Genomic DNA, 24,565 nt, shown 5'->3' with positions numbered 1-24,565 from the left:
CAAGAAAGATAGAAAAGGCAAGGCTAGCTTTATGGGAAAGATGTGATTTGTTTTCCTCTTTTTCTGAAATGTACATTGCTAATATTTGTAAATTAAATTGGCAATTTTTTCATTAAAAATGCAATCTGATGAAATTTTAACAGAATTTGAATTCTAAAAAAGTTGGCCTTAGATCCAGTGAAAGAAAAAGTTTTAACTGTTATGTTTTGTTTTTCATGATTTTATGTATTAATGATTTTGTATGTCATTCTTCAGGACAAGCAGTGGGAAGAGCTCTGTTATCAATGCAATGTTGTGGGATAAAGTCCTCCCTAGTGGGATTGGCCATACGACCAATTGCTTCCTGAGTGTTGAAGGAACCGATGGAGATAGAGCCTATCTTATGACAGAAGGATCAGAAGAGAAAAGGAGTGTGAAGGTATAATATTTGATCTTTAGCAACATAATGTACCTGAAATAATGTTCTTGTTCTTTTGAAAAATTTTTTATAAGATGTCTGCATTGCTGGAGATAGAAGAACCATTAATATTTCTATTCATAGCTTTTTTTTTTTATTTAAGAACATTTTTTGAGGAAGATTGGCCCTGAGCTAACATCTTTTGCCAGTCTTCCTCTTTTTTTAATTCTTTTTTCTCCCCACAGCCCCTAGTACATAATTATATGTCCTAGTTGTAGATCCTTCTAGTTCTTCTATGTAGGATGCGGCCTCAGCATGGCTTGATGAGCAGTGAGTAGGTCTGCGCCCAGGATCCGAACTGGCGAACCCAGGCCACCAAAGTGGAACACTCGAACTTAACTGCTGCACCACTGGGCCAGCCCCTATTCATAGCTTTTAAAGCCATCACTGATATTTTGAATTCTCTAAAATTCTTTTGCTTCAGAGCTAAATGACTGGAAAAGTAAAACCTGTCCTTAACTTAAAACAAAAGTAAATCAGAGTTAATGGTATTAAGTTTTTAAAATAATGTTCTCAGAAGAAAGAACATTATTGAAGTATATTGTTGCTATTTAATCTCAAATCTTGTCTTTTTAAAAAACACTTTGTTTAAAAAATTGGGCCCTGGAATCTATTTTAAAGAAAACTTTGTTTAAAAAATTGGGCCCTGGAGGGGCCGGCCGGTGGCACAAGTAGTTAAGTGCGCGCGCTCTGCTGCGGTGGCCCGGGGTTCGCCGGTTCGGATCCCCGGATGCGCAGCGATGCACTGCTTGGCAAGCCATGCTGTGGCAGCATCCCATATAAAGTGGAGGAAGATGGGCATGGATGTTAGCCCATGGCCAGTCTTCCCCAGCAAAAAGAGGAGGATTGGCAGATGTTAGCTCAGGGCTGATCTTCCTCACAAAAAAAAAAAAATTGGGCCCTGGAATCAGTTTTTGACACCTCTGTGCCTTTGGAAACTGTTTTACCTTTGGATATATAGTAAGCATATTCATGAATATTATGTAATAGCTTTATCAGATAGGGGCCAATGGCAATTCCCTGCCTTTCATAAATTTCTTAAGGAATTCTGTGCCGCTAGATTACTTCAGCCAAAAAAAAGAAAGAAATTAGGATGCAGGTATTGACTCTGGAATGAATGCAATTGGTAAGGGTACTGTTTCTCACTGTGGTCCCTTTCTCTTAAGTCTTAAGATCTGTCTCACAAACGCAGAAGTTCAGTGTTTGAAGATCTATGCTGTTTTAGGTTTTGTTAGACTAGGTGAATTCATGGATCTAGTTCTTGTTCTGTGAGTTGGCTGTTTGATCTAGGTCAGGTAAGTCAACCTTTGTACTACCCTTCAGGTTAGTTATGAGGAATAAATGAGACGATGTTTATGGAAATATTTTTTCAACTTTTAACTCGTACAAAGGAATGACTTATTTTATAATCAAGATTTTTACCAAATCAGAATTCAAACTGCCTGTGGCTTTAGATCCTCAAAGTCAAGTGTGCTGTGATATTTTTAGATAATCATCTCATTTTTCCTGACCTGGGCTCTCTACTTCCTATCCTCTTCCTTCATGCTCTTTTACTCCTCTCTTCAACATTTAAATTTATCTCAAGTAGTGGCCTGCTTTAAGGTGTAAATACACTTTGAGTCTTGTGCTGTAATAGTTTACTTTGTAAAATAAATGCAACAATAATAACTAATACTTTCTGGCACACTTTCTGTGTACCAGGCCTATTCTAAATACTTGTAGTAACTCAAACCTCACCACAGCTCTGTCAGATAGGTGCTTTTATTATCTTAATTTTATAGGTGAGGCATCAAGATTTTAGTACAAGTTTATAATTCTATCAAAAAGTTTATGAAAGCAAGCAAAAAAAGCCTACCTAACATTGTCACTATGGAGATTCACTTCAACGCTGATCAGGACTATTGTGCCCGTTTAAAAATAGGTCTTTCCCTTTAAAACTTGACACAAATCACAAATCAACCATGGAGGTATGTGTGCTGATGCCCTTTCCTTGGTTCTTGATTAATTTTGTCTTAAAGCCCTTTGTATTTATTGCATAGTGAATTTAACACATATGTGAAAGGTATTAAATTAACACATTAATTTAATAAATTAATGTATGTCAGAAGTCATCTTGAGAACTAGAAATATTTTAGTGAATTTAAATGGAAAGAGAAGGGCGTAGTCATTGACTTCAAGCAGGCTTGTGGGAATAAATAACTACCTGCTGAGAAAAATCCTTTATTAAAAGAATATGTGTTTTATTTATTTTTTTTGTGAGGAAGATCAGCCCTGAGCTAACATTCAATGCCAATCCTCCTCTTTTTTTTGCTGAGGAAGATTGGCCCTGAGCTAACATCCGTGTCCATCTTCCCCTACTTTGTATGGGACACCACCACAGCGTGGCTTGACAAGCGGTGCGTCAGTGTGCGCCCGGGATCCGAACCTGCGGGCTCATGCACTTAACTGCTTGAGCCACTTGGCCGGCTCCTAAAAGAATATGTATTGAGCTTCTCTTGTATTTCCTTGATCTTATTCCTATGGTGTTTTTAAACCTATTTTAGTAATAGAAGACATGTCTTCTATTTTCCCCCCTCATTACTAAGCAATACGTGTTTATTTTAGATATGTCAGAAAATACAAATAGGCAAAATGTAAAGAAACTCCAAAACTCACACCCTTCTCCAAACCAGTGGAAACTCTTTGATGTAGAGTTAAATTTGTCTTTCTCTGTATTTTTAAACAAAATGGTTTTATATCATATGTACTATTTTCTGATTTGCTTTTTTTCTCTTAATATGTAGTAAATTTCTTTTCATACCTACCATATCTATTTCAGGGGTTGCGTAGGATTCCATTGCCAGAGTTCCATTTGTTGGGCATTTAGAATGTTTCCAGCCCTGATTATTTTTGCAGAATGGTATGAGTAAACTGTTTGAAGGGTACCAATCTTTTTTTTCTATTTGGTTATTGTTTTAAAACTCAGGTTTCTCAAGATTGCTCAGATGGTTTTATTTCAAATTACTTGAAGTTCTGCTTTTGTACGTATTTTGCAAAAATAAATGTGTTACCAAATCATAGTATTTTTAATTTTTATTGAATTTTGTTGTGAGTAGAGTTTTGTTTTTGCTCTCCCTCCCGCTTTAGACAGTCAATCAGCTTGCCCATGCTCTTCATATGGACAAGGACTTGAAAGCTGGCTGTCTTGTACACGTGTTTTGGCCAAAGGCAAAATGTGCCCTCTTGAGAGATGACCTGGTTTTAGTGGACAGGTAAAATTACATATGAATTGGCATTTTCTCCTTGCAAAGGCTTATTTAATAGAATAATGCTACTTGCTTTAGCAGGTAGTACATAAAAATTTACAATGTTCAGTCACTGCTTTGTTCTCATTTGCTAGATCGTTAAGGAATGCGTAAGGTATTGGTTTTGGGGGGATTTTTTTGTTTTGTTTTTTTTGGTGAGGAAGATTGGCCCTGAGCTAATATCCCTCACCAGTCCTCTCTTTTTGCTGAGGAAGATTAGCCCTGAGCTAACAGCTATGCCCATCTTCCCCTGTTTTGTATATGGGACACTGCCACAGCACAGCTTGATGAGCAGTGCGGATGTCTGTGCCTGGGATCCGAACCTGCAAACCCAGGCCGCTGAAGCAGAGCACACGAACTTAACTGCTACGCCGCTGGGCTGGCCCCAGTTTTTGTTTTTTAATGGTTACACAAAAGTGCCAATTTATCAGTCTAATTCTTTTTTTTTGTTTGTTTTTTTGTGAGGAAGATCAGCCCTGAGCTAATATCTGCCGATCCTCCTCTTTTTGCTGAGGAAGGCTACCTCTGGGCTAACATCTGTGCCCATGTTCCTCTACTTTATATGGGACGCTGCCACAGCATGGCTTGACAAGCGGTGCATTGGTGCGCGCCCAGGATCCGAACTCAGGCTGCCAGCAGTAGAATGTGTGCACGTAACTGCCACGCCACCGGGCCGGCCCCTATCAGTCTAATTCTATTACAAGAAATTTCAAGGATGGCTACTTTTTTTGTTTGTTTGTTTCCCTAGACTGACTTTGTAGTTGGTGTAAGAGGCTGGGCCTCTAGGTATCTAGATAACTAGGTATCTGGTAACTAGGTATCTAGATATTCTAGGTATCTAGATAACTCTAAATAGGTATTTTTTTAACCAGTAATAAATTTATTCTTGAGACCAAGTTTCCCCAAATAACTTTGCTGGACGGTTCATATAACTTTGCATTGTTCAAGAATTAATCAAACACTTTGTGAATTTTTTTCAGCTCTTCTGATTAATCTGCATTTATTATGTGTATTTTAAATCATCCTGCTGCAGTGGTGCTTAATAAACTAACGCATATCTGTTGAGCAATGTCATTAACCAAAACAGGGAGTTACATGATTTTTAAAATTTTGATGTGCTCTTCTGTTTTCTTCAGTTAAAATTTCAGTGTTCTGTGGAAATCATTTTGTTTTTGATGATGGGCTTTTATTTTAATTGGAAGAGTGTTTCAAGTACTGTAGTCCCCTCTTATCCGAGGCGGATGTGTTCCAAGACCCCCAGTGGATGCCTGAAACTGTGGATAGTACCAAACCCTATGTATACTGTATTTTTTCCTATACATACATACCTATAATAAACTTTAATTTATAGATTAGGCACAGTAAGAGATTAACAACAATAACTAATACTAAAATAGAACAATTATAACAGTATACTATAATAAAAGTTACCGTAGATCTTAGCAACCTCAGCATGTGATTTTTTTTCTTTCCTTATTAAGTCAAGAACTTGCACCTTTTCACTTAAAGGAAGCACTTTACAGCTTCTCTTTGCCATATCCAAATTGCCAGCATCACTGGTCTTGTGCTTTGGGGCTGTTATTTAAGTAAAATAAGGGTGACTAGAACACAAGGACTGTGATACCACCACAGTCGATCTGATAACTGAGACGGCTACTAAGTGACCTAACGGGTGGGTAGCGTATACAGCATGATTGTACTTGATGAGGGGATGATTCATGTCTTGGGTGGGACAGAGCAGGACAGCATGAGATTTCATCATGTTACTCAGAATGGTGCACAATTGAAAACTTATGAATTGTTTATTTCTGGAATTTTTCATTTATTATTTTTGGACTGCAGTTGACTATGGGTAACTGAAACCTGAAACCTCAGATAAGAGGGAATGCTGTAATCAACAGAAATAGCTCAGATGAGAGAGAAGATGCTTGTGAAATAGAAACAATTTGGTTTACATATAATATCAACTAATTAATTTTGCTTTATATCATGGACAGACAGTATCCACGACCCCAACTTGTCATCTTGCCAACTTGTCGCAGGATACATTAAGCCAATGTATGAACAGTTGCACTGTAATTTTTATAACATAGATTGTATATTAAATTTATGTCTAGCAGGAAGTGTTTCATTTTTTATTATTTATGCTTATAAGCACTTAAATCTTCTGTGAGCCCTACTGGACATAGCTGCTTGCACTGTCATTTTTGATTATGTTATTAACCTAGTTTGGTTTTTTTTTTCCAATACTTATTTTTCAGCCTTCCAAAGCATGAAAATTTAAAAGATTAAAATATTGGTCATGTTACTTTGTCAAAAATCACAAGGTTATTTGTCTTTAGTAAATAAACTTTTTTTTAGCATTAAGTTCTTAGTTGGATAGGCTCTGGGAGTTCCTTGTCAGCAGAATAAAGCACAGATTCTTAACTTGCCACAACTGATCTCTTATAAGTGAGAAAGTAATTTAAATCTCTTGAGCTTTGTACTGATGACTGGTAGAAATCCTCTCCTCTAGACATCAAATAATTTATAAAAGTTTAAAATATTATCTTTCTATAATGTATTATTTCTTTTTAAAAATATTATATAATACAATTTTTATTTTATTCCCATTAGTCCGGGTACAGATGTCACTACAGAGCTGGATAGCTGGATTGATAAGTTTTGCTTAGATGCTGATGTCTTCGTTTTGGTTGCAAACTCGGAATCAACACTAATGAACACGGTAGGATTTAATTATTATTATGTTTGAGTGGTAAGAAATGAACTACTGTCTGTTTTAATTCTGAAAAGTGAGGGAAGTCCAAATTATGGATTGGAAAGAGCCTGTTTCCATGGGACTGAAAGGGCTGAAACACTCTGGTCTTGAGTGTTCCCAGGGTTTCAATAGCAATCTAAGGTTTGATGGCTCTGGCTTAGTAATGAATCGTTTAGTTCAAGGTGTGATACATGTGTGTTGTTGACATTCACTGTGGTTATTTGCCAGTTTCAGAAGGAATGGGCACCAGAATTGTTAGGATGTTGACTTAAGTCTCTCGAATAAAATATAACACCCCCACCTCACCCTCCTGTCTGGCAGGCAAGGCTTTTCGTATTTTGAGTTTTGCCAGCCTTTTCCAGCTTATCTGTGTACACTCAAAGCTGCTGTCAAAGTTAGAGTACTTTGATGTGTTGTACACGTGTTTTACATTGTTATTAATTTAGTTAGTAAATCTTTAAAAAAGATTTGTGGTAGATTTTTGAAAATAGGGACTCTTGTATCCAGCAGTACCTGTTTTGTCCTGCGTATAGTAGAGACAGATAAATATTTGTTAAATTAAATTTCAAAAAAGACTCATGGAAGGAGGAGGTAAATCTTCACTTTTGCCCTCTTATATTTTAATTTTCTCATCTTGAAAAGTTTAATGCCCAGAGTGCTTTGGCATCCTTTATCAATGAGTGTTAGTCACTGTTGTCTAAATGGTTCAAACTTTTAGATTCAAATAAAGTTTCAATTATAAATGTAAATATAAAATATCTTTTAAAAGTGAACATACTGTTGGGTATTTCATGTTTTTCAGGAAAAACAGTTTTTTCACAAGGTAAATGAGCGACTGTCCAAGCCTAATATTTTCATTCTCAATAATCGTTGGGATGCCTCTGCATCAGAGCCAGAATACATGGAAGATGTAAGTTATTTTTTTCCCTTGAGTTTTGAAATATAGTCTTGTACATTGTTATCTGAGAAAACAACATACCTTATAGAATAGAACATCATAAGCAGTACTCTCTTACTTGAGAAAAGAATATAATTATAGAAAACCTGAAGTGGATATGTGATAGAGACCAGAGTATTAAGCTACTTGAAGGAAAATATTTTATAAAAGTACTATCTAGGGGCCGGCCCGGTGGCACAAGTGGTTGGGTGCGCGTGCTCCGCTGCGGCGGCCCGGGGTTCACCGGTTCGGATCCCGGGTGCGCACCGACACACCGTTTGGCAAGCCACGCTGTGGCGGCGTCCCATATAAAGTGGAGGAAGATGGGCACAGATGTTAGCCCAGGGCCAGTCTTCCTCAGCAAGAAAAGAGGAGGATTGGCAGATGATAGCTGAGGGCTGATCTTCCTCACACACACACAAAAAAAAGTACTAACTAATCATTTTAGATTTTGAAACTTGCTTTTTGTGTTTTAATTTTTTATTGAAATATAACAGAAAAATGTACAAATCATAAGTGTCCAGCTCAGTGAATTTTACAAATTTAACACACCTGTGTCAGGATCCAGATCAAGAAGCAGAACATTCCCAGCACCCCAGAATCCCCTCCTCGAGCCTCTGGCTTCTCTCCTGTGGATAACCACTTATCCTGACTTCTAACACCCTACATTAATTTTTACTGTTGTTCAACTTTAGGTAATGGAATCATATGGTATCTACTTTTGTGTCAGGTTTCTTTTGCTCAGTGTTATGTTTGTGATATGCATCCATACTGTTGTGCATAGTTGAAGTGCATTCTCATTGCTGTATAGTGTTGCATCCTGGGAATAGCTACAGTTGATTTATTCATTCTGCTAGTGAGGAGCATTTGGGTAAATTTCCTGTATTTAGCTATTAAGAATAATGCTGTTGTGCATATTCTTATGTATGTCTTTTTGGTACACGTAGGTATATATTTCTGTTGGGTATATACCAGTGGTTCTCAGCATGAGGGCTTGGGTGATTTTGACCTCCTAAGGAATATTTGGCCGTGTCTGAAGATATTTTTGGTTGTCACAACTGGGGGAGTATACTATTGGCATCTGGTGGGTAGAGGCTAGGGATGCTATTAAACATCCTATAACACAGAGCAGCTCCCCTTAACCATAGATTTATCTGACCCAAAATGTCAAGGCATAGATGAGTGACCCATGGGTAAATATCTAGGAGTAGAATTGCTGGGTTACAGGATAAGTATATGCTGTTTTAGTAAACACAGCCTAAGGGTTTTCTAAAGTGCTTATACCAGTTTATACTCCCACAAGCAGATTGAGAGTTGTAGATGATTTATATCCTCGCCAACACTTGGTATTTTTTGTTTTTGTTTTTCATTTTAGTTATGCTGGTGGTTTTAGAAACTTCCTGTTAAAAAGAATAGAGTATTTGGCATTTGGCCTCTAATATTAATTTATTTTGCTTGATACTACTTTTTCTGATTTTAATAGTAGCATATGTTTATTGTAAAAAATTTAGAAAATGCATAAAATTAAAATTTACACTGTCCCATCACTGTTCCCACATTAGGTTATTTGGGCTTTTGTTCTTCCCCTCACCCCAAAATTGGAATTTTGCTTAATATGAAGCTTTATATCCTATTATTATTAACTCTTGTTTTATAATCATACTCTTTCAAATTGGGATCTCATTTAATTATCAGAGAATTAGGAAATATCACCCACAGCTTGTTCTTCCCCATTCCTATTTAGCTTTATTTTGTTAAGTCTTAACACAGAGATCTCTTATCATAGCCGTAATGCTAAAGGCTAGTACTAAATCCTAACTAACTTCTAACCCTTAGTCCTAATTTTAATGCCCAAGTGCTAATCTTAAACCTGACATTGCAACTCTAATCCCTAGCTAATGCATTCTCCCCAACTTTAATTCCCAATGTTTTTAAAAAGAAAAATATACTATTTATGTTCTGATTTCAAAATAAAAATAGCTTCATTGTGATAAATTTATTGTAGCACTTATTTTCTGATTTCAAAGGCATTAATAGTTTCATTGTAGAAAATTTAGAAAATAAAACATAAGGAAGAAATAAAAATGCTACTCATTTTTGTGGGTGTTGCCTGCATGCCATCTATTAATTTACACAAATACGTATGCACACATCATTTTTTGTAGTACAATCATGTACGTCCTTAATACAGAATTAGAAACCTTTTCCCATGCCATTAAGTACTAATATTTGTCTACAATACATTTTATAATGGTTGTGTAGTATTTGATGGTCTATCAGAATTTTTTTATTTAATTAATTAATTAATTTATTTGTGAGGAAGATCAGCCCTGAGCTAACATCCGATGCTGATCCTCCTCTTTTTGCCGAGGAACATTGACCCTAAGCTAATATCTGTGCCCATCTTCCTCTACTTTATATGGGACGCTGCCACAGCATGGCGTGACAAGCAGTGCATTGGTGCACGCCTGCGACCCCTGGGCTGCCGAAGTGTAGCGCGTGCACTTAACCACTTGCACCACCAGGCCGGCGCCCCATCAGAATTTTAAAATTAAGCATTCAAAGGAAGAATTGTTAAGAGAGAGAAATTTCCTGTCAGCAAGTAACAAATTTCATTTGTTAGAATTTTTGGATTTGTTAAGTATATGGGAACTATTACTATAATATCACTGTAAAAGGAGTTTATAGGCCTGTAACTGTTAGTTATAATTATATTTGTTTAATTGTTAGAATTCTTTTAATACTGTGTTTTTCTCTAGGTACGCAGACAGCACATGGAAAGATGCCTACATTTCTTGGTGGAGGAGCTCAAAGTTGTGGATCCTTTAGAAGCACAGAATCGTATCTTCTTTGTTTCTGCAAAGGAAGTTCTTAGTGCTAGAAAGCAGAGAGCACAGGGGATGCCAGAAGGTGGTATGTATTCACTATAGATTTCCTTTTGAAATACAAGTGTAGGTTATAAAAACAGCTTGGTAGAAATCTTTTCTTGCGATATACTAGGTTTTAAAATCTTCACCTAAATATTACAGGTGGGGCACTTGCTGAAGGATTTCAGGCAAGATTACAAGAATTTCAGAATTTTGAACAAATCTTTGAGGTAGGAGTTTTATGAATGTATTGGCTGATATGGAACCCTAGCATTGTTTGGAGAGTGGTCATAATCTTCTGTTTTCACTGTTGATCTTTGTCAATAACCTTTGCTGTTGTTTAGCATAGTTACTGACACAGCAAATGAAACAAGGCAAGTTGGAAGAAAGGAAAGAAGTTCCTACAAAATGGATGATGCGTAAGAATTGAGAATTAAAGAGTGTAACTTCTTCCTTGTTCTTTTTCCTTATGTATTTGTATTTAAATGAGAAACTTTTCTAATATTGGTTGTGTTGTGCGATGAGTGAAAATTCTCTATATTCAGTAATGCAGGGCAAGATTAAACAAATGTGATTGCTGTTGGAGTGGATAATAGAGCAAAGTGAAGATCATCTTTGTTTCTTTCGTACCATACTATTTATAGAGAGAGAGAGAACATACTTAATGTCATTTGACAAAAGCTTATTACATTTCTAAACTGTGTTGTCACCTGTTAATTCTCCACATTTTATGTCAAATGTCCTAAACAAACGAATGAATACAAAAGTAATTTAAGATAGAGGTCCTGTTCTTGGTAATCTGGTAGGAACTACTGAGGCACATGAATAATGTGTGTGCAGCATTGCGGAGGGAGGATACTTTATGTTTTGGTGTAGTTGTTTTGTATTGAGACATAAAAACTCATCCTACATTTGACTGAAAAGTTCTTTAGATGTTAATTTTCTAAATGCTTATTTAGCCCTCTTTAATCTAGCTCTGCTTAGATTGCATATCCCCTTCTCACCCATGAATGAACACAAAGATTTCAGAACTGAAAAAACTTTCATCTGTATTTTTCCCTATAGGTAGTAACTGCCTTAATTGTCAGGACATGAATGTGGAATGTACTTGGCAGAATTTTTTAAATTAAACATTTGCTCATTATCCCCCATTTCTTTAATTTGGTAAGAGGGAGAGAGACCATTAGGTCGATGAAGACAAAGTGTTTAAGAAAAAAAACCCACTACCATCTATCTTGGTAAGATCCTCTCTAACTGTTTAGAGGCCCCTGGGATATCAGCAGCTGTCTTCTCAAGCTAAGCCATAGGATACCTGAAGTCCCAGTTGCTCAAAGACTATTGTTTATTTTCTTTCCCTTTTGCTTTCACAAGAGATTCTGTGCTCTCCTCACTCTTATCAGTTATTTCATTCATGGGGAAAATATTAGGGAGAGGATCTGTCGTTCTGTTTCCCTTGTCTTTATTTACCAACCTTTTATTTCTTTTTTTTCTGTGTGTGGATGTTTGTCATTGATTTCTCCTACCAAATCATGTATTGTTCTGTTATACATATACCTCTTTCATATTGGTTCCTGGTACAGCTTTTGCTTTCCCAGAATATCTCTGTGAAGAGGTGGGAATGAGAAGAATAAAAGATGTGCTGTGGGGCTGCCCGGTGGCGCAAGCGGTGAAGTGCGCATGCTCCGCTTCGACTGCCCGGGGTTCGCAGGTTCGGATCCTGGGCGCTCACTGATGCACCACTTGTCAGGCCATGCTGTGGCAGTGTCCCATATAAAGCGGAGGAAGATGGGCATGGATGTTAGCTCAGGGCCAATCTTCCTCAGCAAAAGAAGAGGAGGATTGGCATCAGATGTTAGCTCAGGGCTGATCTTCCTCACACACACAAAAAAATTAAAAAATAAATATTAAAAAGAAAAAAAAAAAGATGTGCTGTAGTGCACTGATTCCCAAACCTGGCTGATCCTGAGAATCACACATGGTGCGTTAGGGAACTGTAGATTCCTGACCTATGCTATAGACTGATCCAGTGGGGCTGGTGGACCTAGGAATCTGTATATATTCAAAACTTCCCGTGTGATTGCAGTAATCAGGCAGACTTAGAAACTATTCTTTTTAATGTTTTTTTGGAAGAAACTTGACAGTTCACTTTTTTATTGTAAAAGTTCATTTGGGAATCTAAAAATTATATATGGAAAACAACTGTTTATGAACAAGAGCTTTTACATAAAGTTGTGCAGAAGGTCAGGCTTTAGAGTTTGAAATTTTTGTTTAATTAAAACTATGATAGATTTAAAATGAGAATCAACTAGAAATTATTTGAATTTACCTAAAGAAATAATCAGATGGGCAAAAAATTTTGTCTGGATGGCCAAAGCATGTTTTGGTGATTACATTGACAACTCTTCTCAACTTTGTTGCAAAGCTGAAATTTGTTACTTCTTAAATCAATTTTGGTAATTTATGATTTCCTTTAAATTGGTGCATTTCTGAGAATTTATAATTTACTAGAATAAAATTATGTTTATTTTTTTAAATCTCTTGTATCCTTTCTCACTCATATGCATACATACGTGTGTATATATAGATATATAAATATATATAGATATTTCAACCTTAATTGGATTTGCCAATGATTTAACTGCTCTGCTTTATCCACCAAAGACCCAGCCCCAGCCCTTGTTTAATTAATCAATTGATAAATAGCATTTTTTTTTTTTTTTTTTTTTGTGAGGAGATCAGCCCTGAGCTAACATCCGCCAATCCTCCTTCTTTTTTTTTTTTGCTGAGGAAGACGGCCCTGGGCTAACATCTGTGCCCATCCTCCTCCACTTTATATGGGACGCCGCCACAGCATGGCTTACCAAGCAGTGCGTCGGTGCGCGCCCGGGATCCGAACCAGCGAACCCCGGGCCGCCGCAGCGGAGCGCGCGCACTTAACCGCTTGCGCCACCGGGCCGGCCCAGCATTTTTTGTTTTTTATTCTTTAAATTCTATGTTCATCTTTAAACATAGTTTGCTTTTCTATTCTTGATATTTTTTTTTTAAGTGGAATTGTCTTTTGTTCTCTAAGAAAGAATTTAGGGCGATGAATTTTTTTTTTTTTTTTTTATAATTTTATTTATTTTTTCCCCCAAAGCCCCAGTAGATAGTTGTATGTCATAGTTGCACATGCTTCTAGTTGCTGTATGTGGGACACAGCCTCAGCATGACCAGACAAGCAGTGCGCCGGTGCGCGCTCGGGATCCGAACCCAGGCCGCCAGCAGCAGAGCGCGCACTTAACCGCCAAGCCACGGGGCCGGCCCAGGGCTATGAATTTTTGAATGTAGCTTTGGACATGTTCCATGGGGTTCAGTATCCAGTTTAGTTTACATTATTTATTAGTTTGTTTCTTTTTTTGTGTGTGGAAGATCAGCCCTGTGCTAACATCTGCCAATCCTCCTCTTTTTTTGCTGAGAAAGACTGGCCCTGGGCTAACATCCATGCCCATCTTCCTCCACTTTATATGGCATGCTGCCACAGCATGGCTTGCCAAGCGGTGTGTCGGTGCACGCCGGGATCCGAACCGGCAAACCCCGGGCCGCCGCAGCAGAACGCGCACACCCAACCGCTTGCACCACTGGACCAGCCCCTATTTATTAGTTTTTAATTATAGTTCTTGGCATTTCCTATTCAATACAGGAGTTGTTAAAATTCTGATGTTTTGATTGCTTTCATCCAAATTTTGGTTATTAATTTCCTGATTTCTTTGCAGTGTGATCACAAGAATGTGGTCTTTATACACATTTTCTTTTTCTTTTTAGAATTCACTTCTTATTAGGTTTTTTTGGTAGTCTTGTAAGATGATTTTTGTGAAAAGAAAAACTGTACCAAGCTCAGCATTTTTATCAAACAGTCTCGTATTTGCCATGGACTTCTTGAGATTCATTTGGTTCAGAAGGAACTAAGTATTATGAACATTTAGAGTACCAAGTTAAACAAGGCTTAGAAATTAAATCAAGTAAAATCAAGAAAATCAATGTTGATTCTATTAATATGGTTTCTTACTGTTTTCAATGCGTATTTGGACAGGTATGTATTCTGAAGGCAATTTAGAAATCTAAATTTCTTTGCCTAAATATTTGGCCACTAACTATTCTTAATAGTTTTGGTTGTATGATGGAAAAGAGTTATAAGATAACTCTTTGCTAAAATGTCAGTGGATTTGTTGTAAAGGACATTCCTGGGACAACTGGTGAAATTTGAAAATGGATGATTGTTAGGTTAAGAGTATTGTCCTAGTGATAAATGTTCCAAAGAGAATAATTGTTTTGTGGTTGTGTAGGAAAATGTCCCCGTTCTTAAGAGACATATATTAATATATTTAGTAATAAGGTCATGGTGGTTGCAGTGAATTGTCAAATTGTTCAACAGGAAAAAAAAAATATATATATATAAATATATGTATATCTCTATATAGACATATCTGTGTATTTCTCTCTATATATATCTGTATGGAGAGAGAAGAAAAGGTAAACAAATGAGGCTGAATGTTAACATTTGGTATATTTACTTGAAAGGTATATTGTGTATCGGTGTTGTTGCACTTCTCTGTCAGTTTAAAATATTTCAAAATAGGTTGGGAGTGGTGAATAGCATGTTATTGGGTGTTTGGGGTCTTTTATATCAAGCGGACTTGACAAGTTCGTTTTATGTTTTAATTACACATAAATATTAATACAGTATTTACAAATGTGTGACTATGATTAATTACATGCTAGCTTCTTTAGATATTATTAGAGAACCAGAAAACTCTCTTAACTGAGATGTGATTATTGCTTTGGTTCTAAATCTTTAATATGTTTTAAAACAGCCTACAGGATACTCTGACAAGATAGAATTTACGTTGGTTTGATGTAGTATTTTAAACTTTTCCTTGGAAAATTAGAGTTCCTGATAAAGTAAGTCTGGGAACTGCTGCGTGCTGTATATGTTCCCCATGGAGATTTGTAAGCATATTAGTGTATTAAGGGCTCTGAGGAATAATTCAGTAAAGAAACTTTAAGTTAGCATTTCCCATACTTATTTCAGAATAGAGTATTTCTTTTGCAGGTTGACTCTGGATATTTTTCTGATCAGTGGGAGCATCAGTGTGGGATACTTTTTAATTAGAAGATTGCCTTTTTCCTTTATACTTATTCATTGTGTATTTTTGAGTCAAGGAGTGACTTTTATATTGCCTAATAACTTTTGGAGATCTTTTCTTTTCTGTCTAGTCTAGCTCTAATACTGTGCTGTCACCTATGAATTTGGGGTCTTCATTGCTGATATCTAGATCTGCTTCATCGAGGAACATAGAATTTCTTTTAACCTTTTTTTTTTATTTTAGAAATATTTTTTTGCTTTTATTATAGTTTTTTGTGGAGGTTAATTTGGCAGTTTATGAGACAGTTACTTAAAGTAAAATCAAAGCTTTGTTTTGGTCATTAAAAAATAAGCAGTTTATACTTAAATGTTTAACTTAATATTGTATAGTTATTGGTGGTGGTTTTTGCTTTGGCATGTACAAAACAGGAATACTCTAACTTCCTACCACTAATCTCTTCAGGGTTGGTGATATTGAGTGATATATAAATGAGCTTAGCCATGAGCAAAAGAGAGGCTATGGAGTGAAAGAAATGGGCTCTGAGTTAAGGCTTTATAAACAGTTAAGTAAATGAGTTACCTCATGTGCCCTATAGCTAAAGAAATGAATCTATTCTGTTTTCTATATCTCAAACAAAATACAGAAGAGGGCAGCTAAAATGGCAAAAGAAATTTTAAAAGTCTTTTCTGTCTTAGTGAAGTGATAAATAATCGTTTTAGAGACGTGAAGGCTAAGCATAGGTTGTAAATAGTACACTGAATGAATGTGTAACATACTAATGATTTCAAGATAAATATAGTACTAGAGTATTAAGTGAATACCTTTTAAAGCTTGAAAGCTATTTATTTTGATTCATTTAGAAAGTAAATACCACAATTTGTACTAGTTATAGAAGTTCAATACGATCAGTTCATGGAAATATTAGATAATTGGGGTATATTCCTAATTTTTAAGAATTTATCGTAGAAAATAAACAGGACCTCTTCCAAAACTTCTATTGTAGTTATTGATGTTGTGTATCCAGTGAGCATTTCTTGATTATTCAAAGACCAGATAGCATTTCTCTGTAAATACTTGTAGTTGTTTTCAAATGTTATGTCAGTATAGAATTTGACTTTCTATGAAATAAAAATGAAAGGCCAATTTTAACTTAATTTTACAAACATTCAATGATGAATCACAGTAAATATTTTAAATAACAAGTAGTATGTACATATATTGAAATTGAAACAAAAATTTCACAAAATAAACATAATTCTGATGTATTCTATTTAAAAAAACACTGGTTATGAAACACTCATGGATTTGTAAAACTATTAGTGGGTTATGAGCTGCAGTTAGCTGGAAGGTGAAGCACGAGATGGGGCATCATTTGGACCTGTATGCGCCTGCTGTAGACCAGTGACAATAACAGGATTATCTTTGAAATAGCTGTAAATATTTTTGTTTTTTTTGTGAGGAAGATCAGCCCTGAGCTAACATCCATGCTAATCCTCCTCTCTTTGCTGAGGAAGACTGGCTCTGAGCTAACATTTATTGCCAATCCTCCTCCTTTTTTTCCCCAAAGCCCAGTAGATAGTTGTATGTCATAGTTGCACGTCATAGTTGCACATCCTTCTAGTTGCTGTATGTGGGACTCAGCCTCAGCATGGCCAGAGAAGCAGTGTGTCAGTGCGTGCCCGGGATCCGAACCCTGGCCGCCGGTAGCGGACCGGGCGCACTTAACCGCTAAGCCACGGGGCCGGCCCAACTGTAAATATTTTTCTATAAACAATTTAAAATATTGCTTAGATTGTTTATTGTTAAAGAGTATTTTTCAAATTGTTCAAGTTTTAATCTGTAGAAGTCCTTTTTAATAACCTTATGTGAATCATATCATTCAACTAATTTTTTTAAATAAAGTAGAATTCAAATTTATAACTCAAGAACTTCATTAGGTTATCTGTTGTAAGTATGAGAAAAATCAAGAAAGGTGGACTAGAAATAGATTAAAGGCAATCCAAATAAAATTTGTCATTCTAATGAGGAAATCTTTTTTAACATTGAAAATAGTACCCTGTTTATTTATTTTTAAAAGTATCATAGTCAAAAGACCATTGCACATTACTGTGTAAAATTACACAAAGATATTAACTTGCTGTTAAAGCCCTTTTTACTTTTGAATCCTTGTAATTTTTTTAACCTTTGTAATTTTAAGTTGTGTTTATCATGCATTTATTTTTTCCCCTAATTTCTGTTTTTGGTTAAAGTTACAAACAGCAAGTTTTTGTGTTTAAATTCCTGAAAATGTTGGGATGGAATTACAGTAATGTGTTATGGCTTGGGCCCCTCGCAGGAGTGTATCTCGCAGTCAGCAGTGAAAACAAAGTTTGAGCAGCACACTATCAGAGCTAAACAGATACTAGATACTGTGAAAAACATAATGGATTCAATAAACGTGGCAGCAGCAGAGAAAAGGTATGGATTCATTTTACTGCAAAATAAAAATTTTAATTTTCTTTGTGTCAATATGAATTCCTTAGACAAAGGTTTCAAATTGTTGTAAATACTTTCACACTAAAATCAACCTTGTGGGTTTAGTTGATGCCTACTTGCATTTAAATGAATATTTGAAACTAAATATTTATTCTACAACCATGAACACATCATTTACATTCCTTGGATCTTAGTATTCTCGTGTGTGAGTTGTGATTTTTAAATGTTTAGTGGCTTTATAATATGTTTAAAGTGGTGGAAGAACCATTTCGTCAAGCAGAATTTTTTGAAGAGGTCCAAAACAGGTGACCCTCTTTTTTACATTAAACCCATGACCCATCTTTCATGTATTCATACGTTGATTCCTTGAAATCACTCTTTTATGTCAGTTGTGGTTTTTTATCGGCTGGTAAACCAACAAGGTGATATTACCTGCCAGCCAGAGAGTCAGTCTGGTAAACACTACACTGTATGTCATACTGTACTCCATTATTTTATTCCATTTATTACCTTATAAAAATGAAGTTGAATACATGGAAGTGCCAACACTGAAAGGATAGTTCTCACAAATTTGGTACACTTGAAACAAAGATCAAGATGTTAGATGTGACAAACGTAATAATGTTAAGCTCAATTGAACCTTTAGTGGGCTTAAGCCAAACAAAGGAAAGATATAAAGCATCAAAAAGTAAGTCTAAGGTGACATAAAACTGGGAATTTTAAATGTATGTGATGTTGCTGGGGACAGAACTCCACTCATATCTCATCTAAGTCTATTGCCTGATTTTGACACTCTTGCAGGAATGCATTATGTACACAATTTAGAGAATTTCCAGCATATAAAATATAAGGGTGAGAACCCAAAGTCTGGTCTCAGGCCCTGTGTACTGTTTATATGTAATGAGATTGTGTTGCCATTTACATCCCTTCCAGCTGAATTGCTTTGTTATAGTAGCCAAAGTGAGTGTTTGTCCCACTGGGTTGACCTTATTATTAATTAAAAAAAATATAGGACATTGAACTAAACATGGCACAAAGATGATGTGATTTGAGGATGGTTTGTATAATCATAGTGTCTTGGGAACTCTTTTAGCTAAAGATGACCTTAAAAGGATCTCAGGTCTTTCTTTTTCTCTATCATCCAGGGGTTGACAAATTTTCTATAAAGGCCAGATAGTAAATGTTCTGGTCTTTGTGAGCTGTACTGTCTCTTTTGCAACTACTCAATTATGCAGTTGTAGAGCAAAAGCAGCCCTGTAGACGATAGGTACATGAATGGCCACGGTTATATTCCAAGAAAACTTGAACAAAAACTAGCAGCTGGCTGGATTTGACTTGCAGGAGGTCGTTTGCTGACCCGTTTATTACATAAAGTCAATATTGAGTTCTATTTTGACTGTTCATATCTATGAAGTATTTGGAGACTTAGAATCCTCGTTAATCCTTTGTGGGATTCAGGTGCCACATGGACAGAGAGACACAGTAGTTTATATCCAGTCATCTATAAAATATGTTGTAAGTGAAATATTATTTGAATCCTTTTAGATGTTGAAATAGATTCTTTTTTCTTGTATCATGCTAACAGATGGTTCAGTTCATAAGTGAGTGCCCTTGCTTAATTGTTTTGGGACTTTAGTATGCCCTGAATATTAATTACTCTTCATACTGTAATAGGGTTTATTCAATGGAAGAGAGGGAAGACCAAATTGATAGACTGGACTTTATCCGAAACCAGATGAATCTTTTAACATTGGATGTTAAGAAAAAAATCAGGGAGGTTACGGAGGAGGTGGCAAACAAGGTGGGTGACAGTAACTTTATGATTAAAATATCTGGAAATGGAAATGTTTTTGATAATGCTAAAATGTTATCCCTGTTACCTTAAAGGAATATTTTGTTAAATTTTTCTCAATTTGATTTCTTGAGTAGTTGATAATCTTGTTTAATTTATTTAACTGATTTTTTTCAGGTGTCATGTGCAATGACAGATGAAATTTGTCGACTCTCTGTTTTGGTTGATGAATTTTGTTCTGAGTTTCATCCTACTCCAAGTGTGTTGAAAGTATATAAAAATGTAAGTTAAATTGTAGTTAAAAGTTATTCAGGTGTCAGCCCCAGTGGCCTAGTGGTTAAGTTCGGCATGCTCTGCTTCAGTGACCCAGGGTTCAGTTCCTGGGCTTGGACCTACACCACTCATCTTATCAGTGGCCATGCTGTGATGGCAGTTCACATACAAAATAGAGGAAGATTGGCAACAGATGTTAGCTCAGGGTGAATCTTCCCCAGCAAAAAACAAAAAAAAAGTTATTCAGATACACTTTCCTCACCTTATTCTATACTCTTGTTTAGTGCTTTGGACATTTTAGTGTCTTCATGGCAGTCAGTACACAATTAAACTGTTATATCTCCTGTGTACTCTTGTAATAAATGTAAACTATCTTGTATATAGAATACACAGAAAAGTTATCCTCTCAGAATAAGATCATTTTAGTGTTTAAAGTTTTTATAAAATCTGCATATGCTCTAGTGAAGAAATAATGTGGACATTTACCATTGTTAACAGGAGTTAAATAAGCACATAGAAGATGGTATGGGAAGAAATTTGGCTGATCGGTGCACCAATGAAGTCAATGCTTCAATGTTTCAATCCCAGCAAGAAATTATTGGTAATATTTATGTTTACAAGTTCATGTGTAACTTTTTCTTTATTTCATTGGTAAAGGATTTATTTTCCTTTAAATATTTTATAAAATTTTTTTATATTTACTATTTCTTAAAATAAATGTCATAATTTTTTCTTTCTAGAAAACTTGAAGCCATTACTTCCAGCTGGTATACAGAATAAACTACACACACTGATTCCTTGCAAGAAATTTGATCTCAGCTATGACCTAAATTGCCACAAGTTATGTTCAGATTTTCAAGAGGATATTGTATTTCGTTTTTCCCTGGGCTGGGCTTCCCTCGTCCATCGTTTCTTGGGTCCTACAAATGCTCAGAGGGTGCTTCTAGGATTATCAGAGCCTATCTTTCAAGTAAGTCTTTTGGTTTTGTTTTTTGTTTGTTTGTTTGTGGTGGAGTAGGCTTTTTATTAGGTGTTTATTGCTGCGCTACACAGCTATGTATTTTTGATTCTACCAGTTGAGATTCTCCTTTATTTTGCTTATGTGATTTTCTCTAATAGAACTAGCTGTGTCAAATTTGCATATTTGTGAGCTAATATCTATCACAGAGTCTTTTCTGAATTAGGTATACTATGCGTAATGGAAAACCAATCCCAAAGTTTTCATGCATTACTTTTGTAGGTTCATTTTTGAAACTCTGTTTTTTATTTTTTTATCGTAAAAGCTTTTGTTTTCAGACTTCAGTTAAATTGGAATAAATGCAAGCATTTAAAAAAACTTTTTTGAATTTATCAGTTCAGTGAATTTTTCAGAAAATTTATGGAGTTGTAAAACCATCACCACAATTCAGTTTTAGAATGTTTCTATCACCCCAAAAGATACCCTTGTGCTCTTTTGCATTTATCATCATTCCCACCTCCAGCCCTACTGCTAGTCAGCTCTCTGTAGCTATCATTTTCCCCTTTCTGGACATTTCCTGTAAATGGAATCATACAAAATGTGGCCTTTTGTGACTGGCTTATTTCACTTAGCATAATGTTTTCAAGGTTCGTCATCACGGTACATGAATGTTGTAGCATATATCAGTACTCCACTCCTTTTCATGGCTGAATAATATTCCATTATAGGTATCACACATCTTATTTATCCATTCATCACTTGATGGGCATTTGAGTGATTTGTACTTTTTGGCTATTATGAATAATGATGTTGTGAACACTCATGTGCTGTCTTTATGTGGACATCTGTTTTCATTTCTCTTGAGAATATACCTAGGAGGGAAATTGCTGGGCCATGTGGTAACTCCATGTTTAATTTTCTGAGGAACTGCCAAACTATTTTCTGAAGTGACTGCACCATTTTACATTTCCATCAGCAATGTGTTATGGTTCTCTTTCTCAACATTCTCATCAAGACTTGGTTTTTTTTTTTTTTTTTTGGTGGGGAAGATTGGCCCTCAGCTAACATCTGCCAATCCTCCTCTTTTTGCTGAGGAAGACTGGCGGCCCTGGCCTAACATCCATGCCCATCTGCCTCCACTTTATATGGGACGCCGCCGAAGCATGGCTTGATAAGTGGTGTGTTGGTGTGTGCCCGGGATCCCACCCGGCGAACCCCAGGCTGCCGCAGTGGAGCACTCGCACTTAACTGCTTGCACCACGGGCCGGCCCCATGTTGTTGTCTGTCTTTTAATTCTAGTGGGTGTGAAATGGTATCTCATTGTAGTTTCGATTTGTATTTCCCTAGTGACTAATGATTTTGAACATCTTTCATATGCTTGTTAGCTATTTATGTATCTCTTTTGTGAAATTTCTATTCAAATCATTTGCCTATTGTTTAATTGGGTTATTTGGCTTATTGCCTTGTAGGAGTTCTTTATGTATTCTAGATATAAATTCTTTATCAGATATGTGTTTTCCAAATAATGTTTTTCTAGTCTGTGGCTTGTCTTTTAATTTACTTATGGTGTATTTTGAAGTGTGAAAGGTTTTAGTTTTGGTGTCCCATTTTTTTTTTTAAAGGATTGTGTTTTTGGTGTGATAATTTTTTTTAAATACAGTTTTTTTTTTGTCTTTTTTGTGTGTGTGTGAGGAAGATCAGCCCTGAGCTAACATCCATGCTAATCCTCCTCTTTTTGCTGAGGAAGACCGGCCCTGAGCTAACATCTATTGCCAATCCTCCTCCTTTTTTTTTTTCCCCTTTTTCTCCGCAAAGCCCCAGTAGATAGTTGTATGTCATAGTTGCACATCCTGCTAGTTGCTGTATGTGGGGCGCCGCCTCAGCGTGGCCCAACAAGCAGTGGGTTGGTGCGCACCCGGGGTCCGATCCCGGGCTACCAGTAGTGGAGTGCACGCACTTAACTGCTAAGCCATGGGGCCGGCTCCTAAATACAGTTTTAATTCCTCTTGACAGTTGAGGGCCTCCTGTTACAGGTAGGCTCATTGTATATTATGAAAATTTATTCTTCTTCATGGTGTATCGTTGGTTCAGTTCATAGAAAATAATTTTCAGACCATTTTTATTTTCTTCATATATTTATGGTAAACTCATTAATTGGAGTTATTCCTTTTGTAGAGTTACTACTGTAATTTTCAAAGAAATACAGTAGACCTTTATAAGTGTAACTGTTCCATTTGTAGTGGGTTAATTGTAATGATCTTTTTTCCCCAACCTTATCAGCTCCCCAGATCTTTAGCTTCTACTCCCACTGCTCCTACCAATCCAGCAACACCAGATAACGCATCACAGGAAGAACTCATGGTTACCTTAATAACGGGATTAGCTTCTCTTACATCTAGAACTTCTGTGGGCATCATTGTTGTTGGAGGAGTGGTAAGAAACAGTACTTTCTAATATAATTAAAATTGTAATTTTTGCAAAGCTTGCTACTAGATCACAAAAAGAAAAGTGTATTTGTTTCTATTTCCAAGATCTACAAAATGACATGAAAAATTGTAGGTTAAAGTTAGTGAATTAAGAAGAGTTTCACAAGTCTAATCTTAAATTTTTTAATATTTATTTATTTTTAAAGTGAAGTATAATTGACATATAACATTATATTAGTTTTAGATGTACAACATAATGATTTGATGTATGTATATATTGTGAAATGATTACCACAGTATAAATTTTTAAAAAACACTTCTTTAGGAAAGAAACACCACCAACTTGCTGGTTCTTAAAACAATGCTTCCTGACTGCTCTCACATCACAGCATGCAGAGAAATGATATTTGTACATTGGAATAAGAAGAAGGATCCATGTCCCTTATCTAGCCTTCTCTGAATACCAAAGGCATCTGCCTTAAAGTATTAAAGATTATTTTTTAGTAGTAGTTCTTATATGTTAAAAAATTTCAGAGTCAGCCCAGTGTCACAGCAGTTACATACGCCCGCTCCACTTCGGCAACCCGGGGTTCACAAGTTCGGATCCTGGGCGTGCACTGACACACCGCTTGTCAAGCCATGCTGTGGCGGCGTCCCATATAAAGTAGAGGAAGATGGGCATGGATGTTAGCCCAGGGCCAGTCTTCCTCAGCAAAAAAGAGGAGGATTGTCATTGGATGTTAGCTCAGGGCTGATCTTCCTCACAAAAAATAAATAAAAATTGGATCTGACTCAAAGATCTGTAGGGAGCTGTTGAGTTTCATAAAATGCCTTGTAGTACAATCTCCCCTGTGGTGTTTTTCCTGTGAATTTATCTTACAGATTTGGAAAACTGTAGGCTGGAAACTCATATCTGTCTCATTAAGTATGTACGGAGCTTTGTATCTTTATGAGAGGCTGACCTGGACCACCCGTGCCAAGGAGAGAGCCTTTAAACAGCAATTTGTGAACTATGCAACTGAGAAACTGCAGATGATTGTCAGCTTCACGAGTGCAAACTGCAGCCATCAAGTACAGCAGTAAGTTGACTCAGCTTTGTTTTTTTCAAAAAAAAGCTTTATTAAAGTATGACATACATGCAGAAAATGCACACATAGGCGTACAGCTCAAAGAATTATCATAATATGAACACATTTTGTAATTACCACCAAGATG

At 36.2% G+C, this 24,565-nt stretch overlaps 1 protein-coding gene across 1 annotated transcript in view; it reads left to right on the top strand.

Moving 5' to 3' along the window:
* Positions 1–24,565, top strand: part of MFN1 (mitofusin 1) — a 37,269-nt gene that overhangs the window by 6,371 nt on the left and 6,333 nt on the right. The window contains exons 4-16 of the mRNA XM_058556304.1: positions 256–418; positions 3,584–3,708; positions 6,358–6,466; positions 7,302–7,409; positions 10,196–10,349; positions 10,466–10,533; positions 17,762–17,883; positions 19,576–19,702; positions 19,871–19,975; positions 20,465–20,567; positions 20,707–20,936; positions 23,205–23,357; positions 24,233–24,429. Of these exons, the coding sequence (XP_058412287.1) occupies positions 256–418; positions 3,584–3,708; positions 6,358–6,466; positions 7,302–7,409; positions 10,196–10,349; positions 10,466–10,533; positions 17,762–17,883; positions 19,576–19,702; positions 19,871–19,975; positions 20,465–20,567; positions 20,707–20,936; positions 23,205–23,357; positions 24,233–24,429 (1,764 nt within the window). The remainder of the gene's footprint in view (positions 1–255; positions 419–3,583; positions 3,709–6,357; positions 6,467–7,301; positions 7,410–10,195; positions 10,350–10,465; positions 10,534–17,761; positions 17,884–19,575; positions 19,703–19,870; positions 19,976–20,464; positions 20,568–20,706; positions 20,937–23,204; positions 23,358–24,232; positions 24,430–24,565) is intronic.

The sequence above is a fragment of the Diceros bicornis genome, chromosome 15 (genome assembly GCF_020826845.1).
Source record: "Diceros bicornis minor isolate mBicDic1 chromosome 15, mDicBic1.mat.cur, whole genome shotgun sequence".
Classification (NCBI taxonomy): domain Eukaryota; kingdom Metazoa; phylum Chordata; class Mammalia; order Perissodactyla; family Rhinocerotidae; genus Diceros; species Diceros bicornis.
This window is presented reverse-complemented; position numbering and strand designations above follow the sequence as displayed.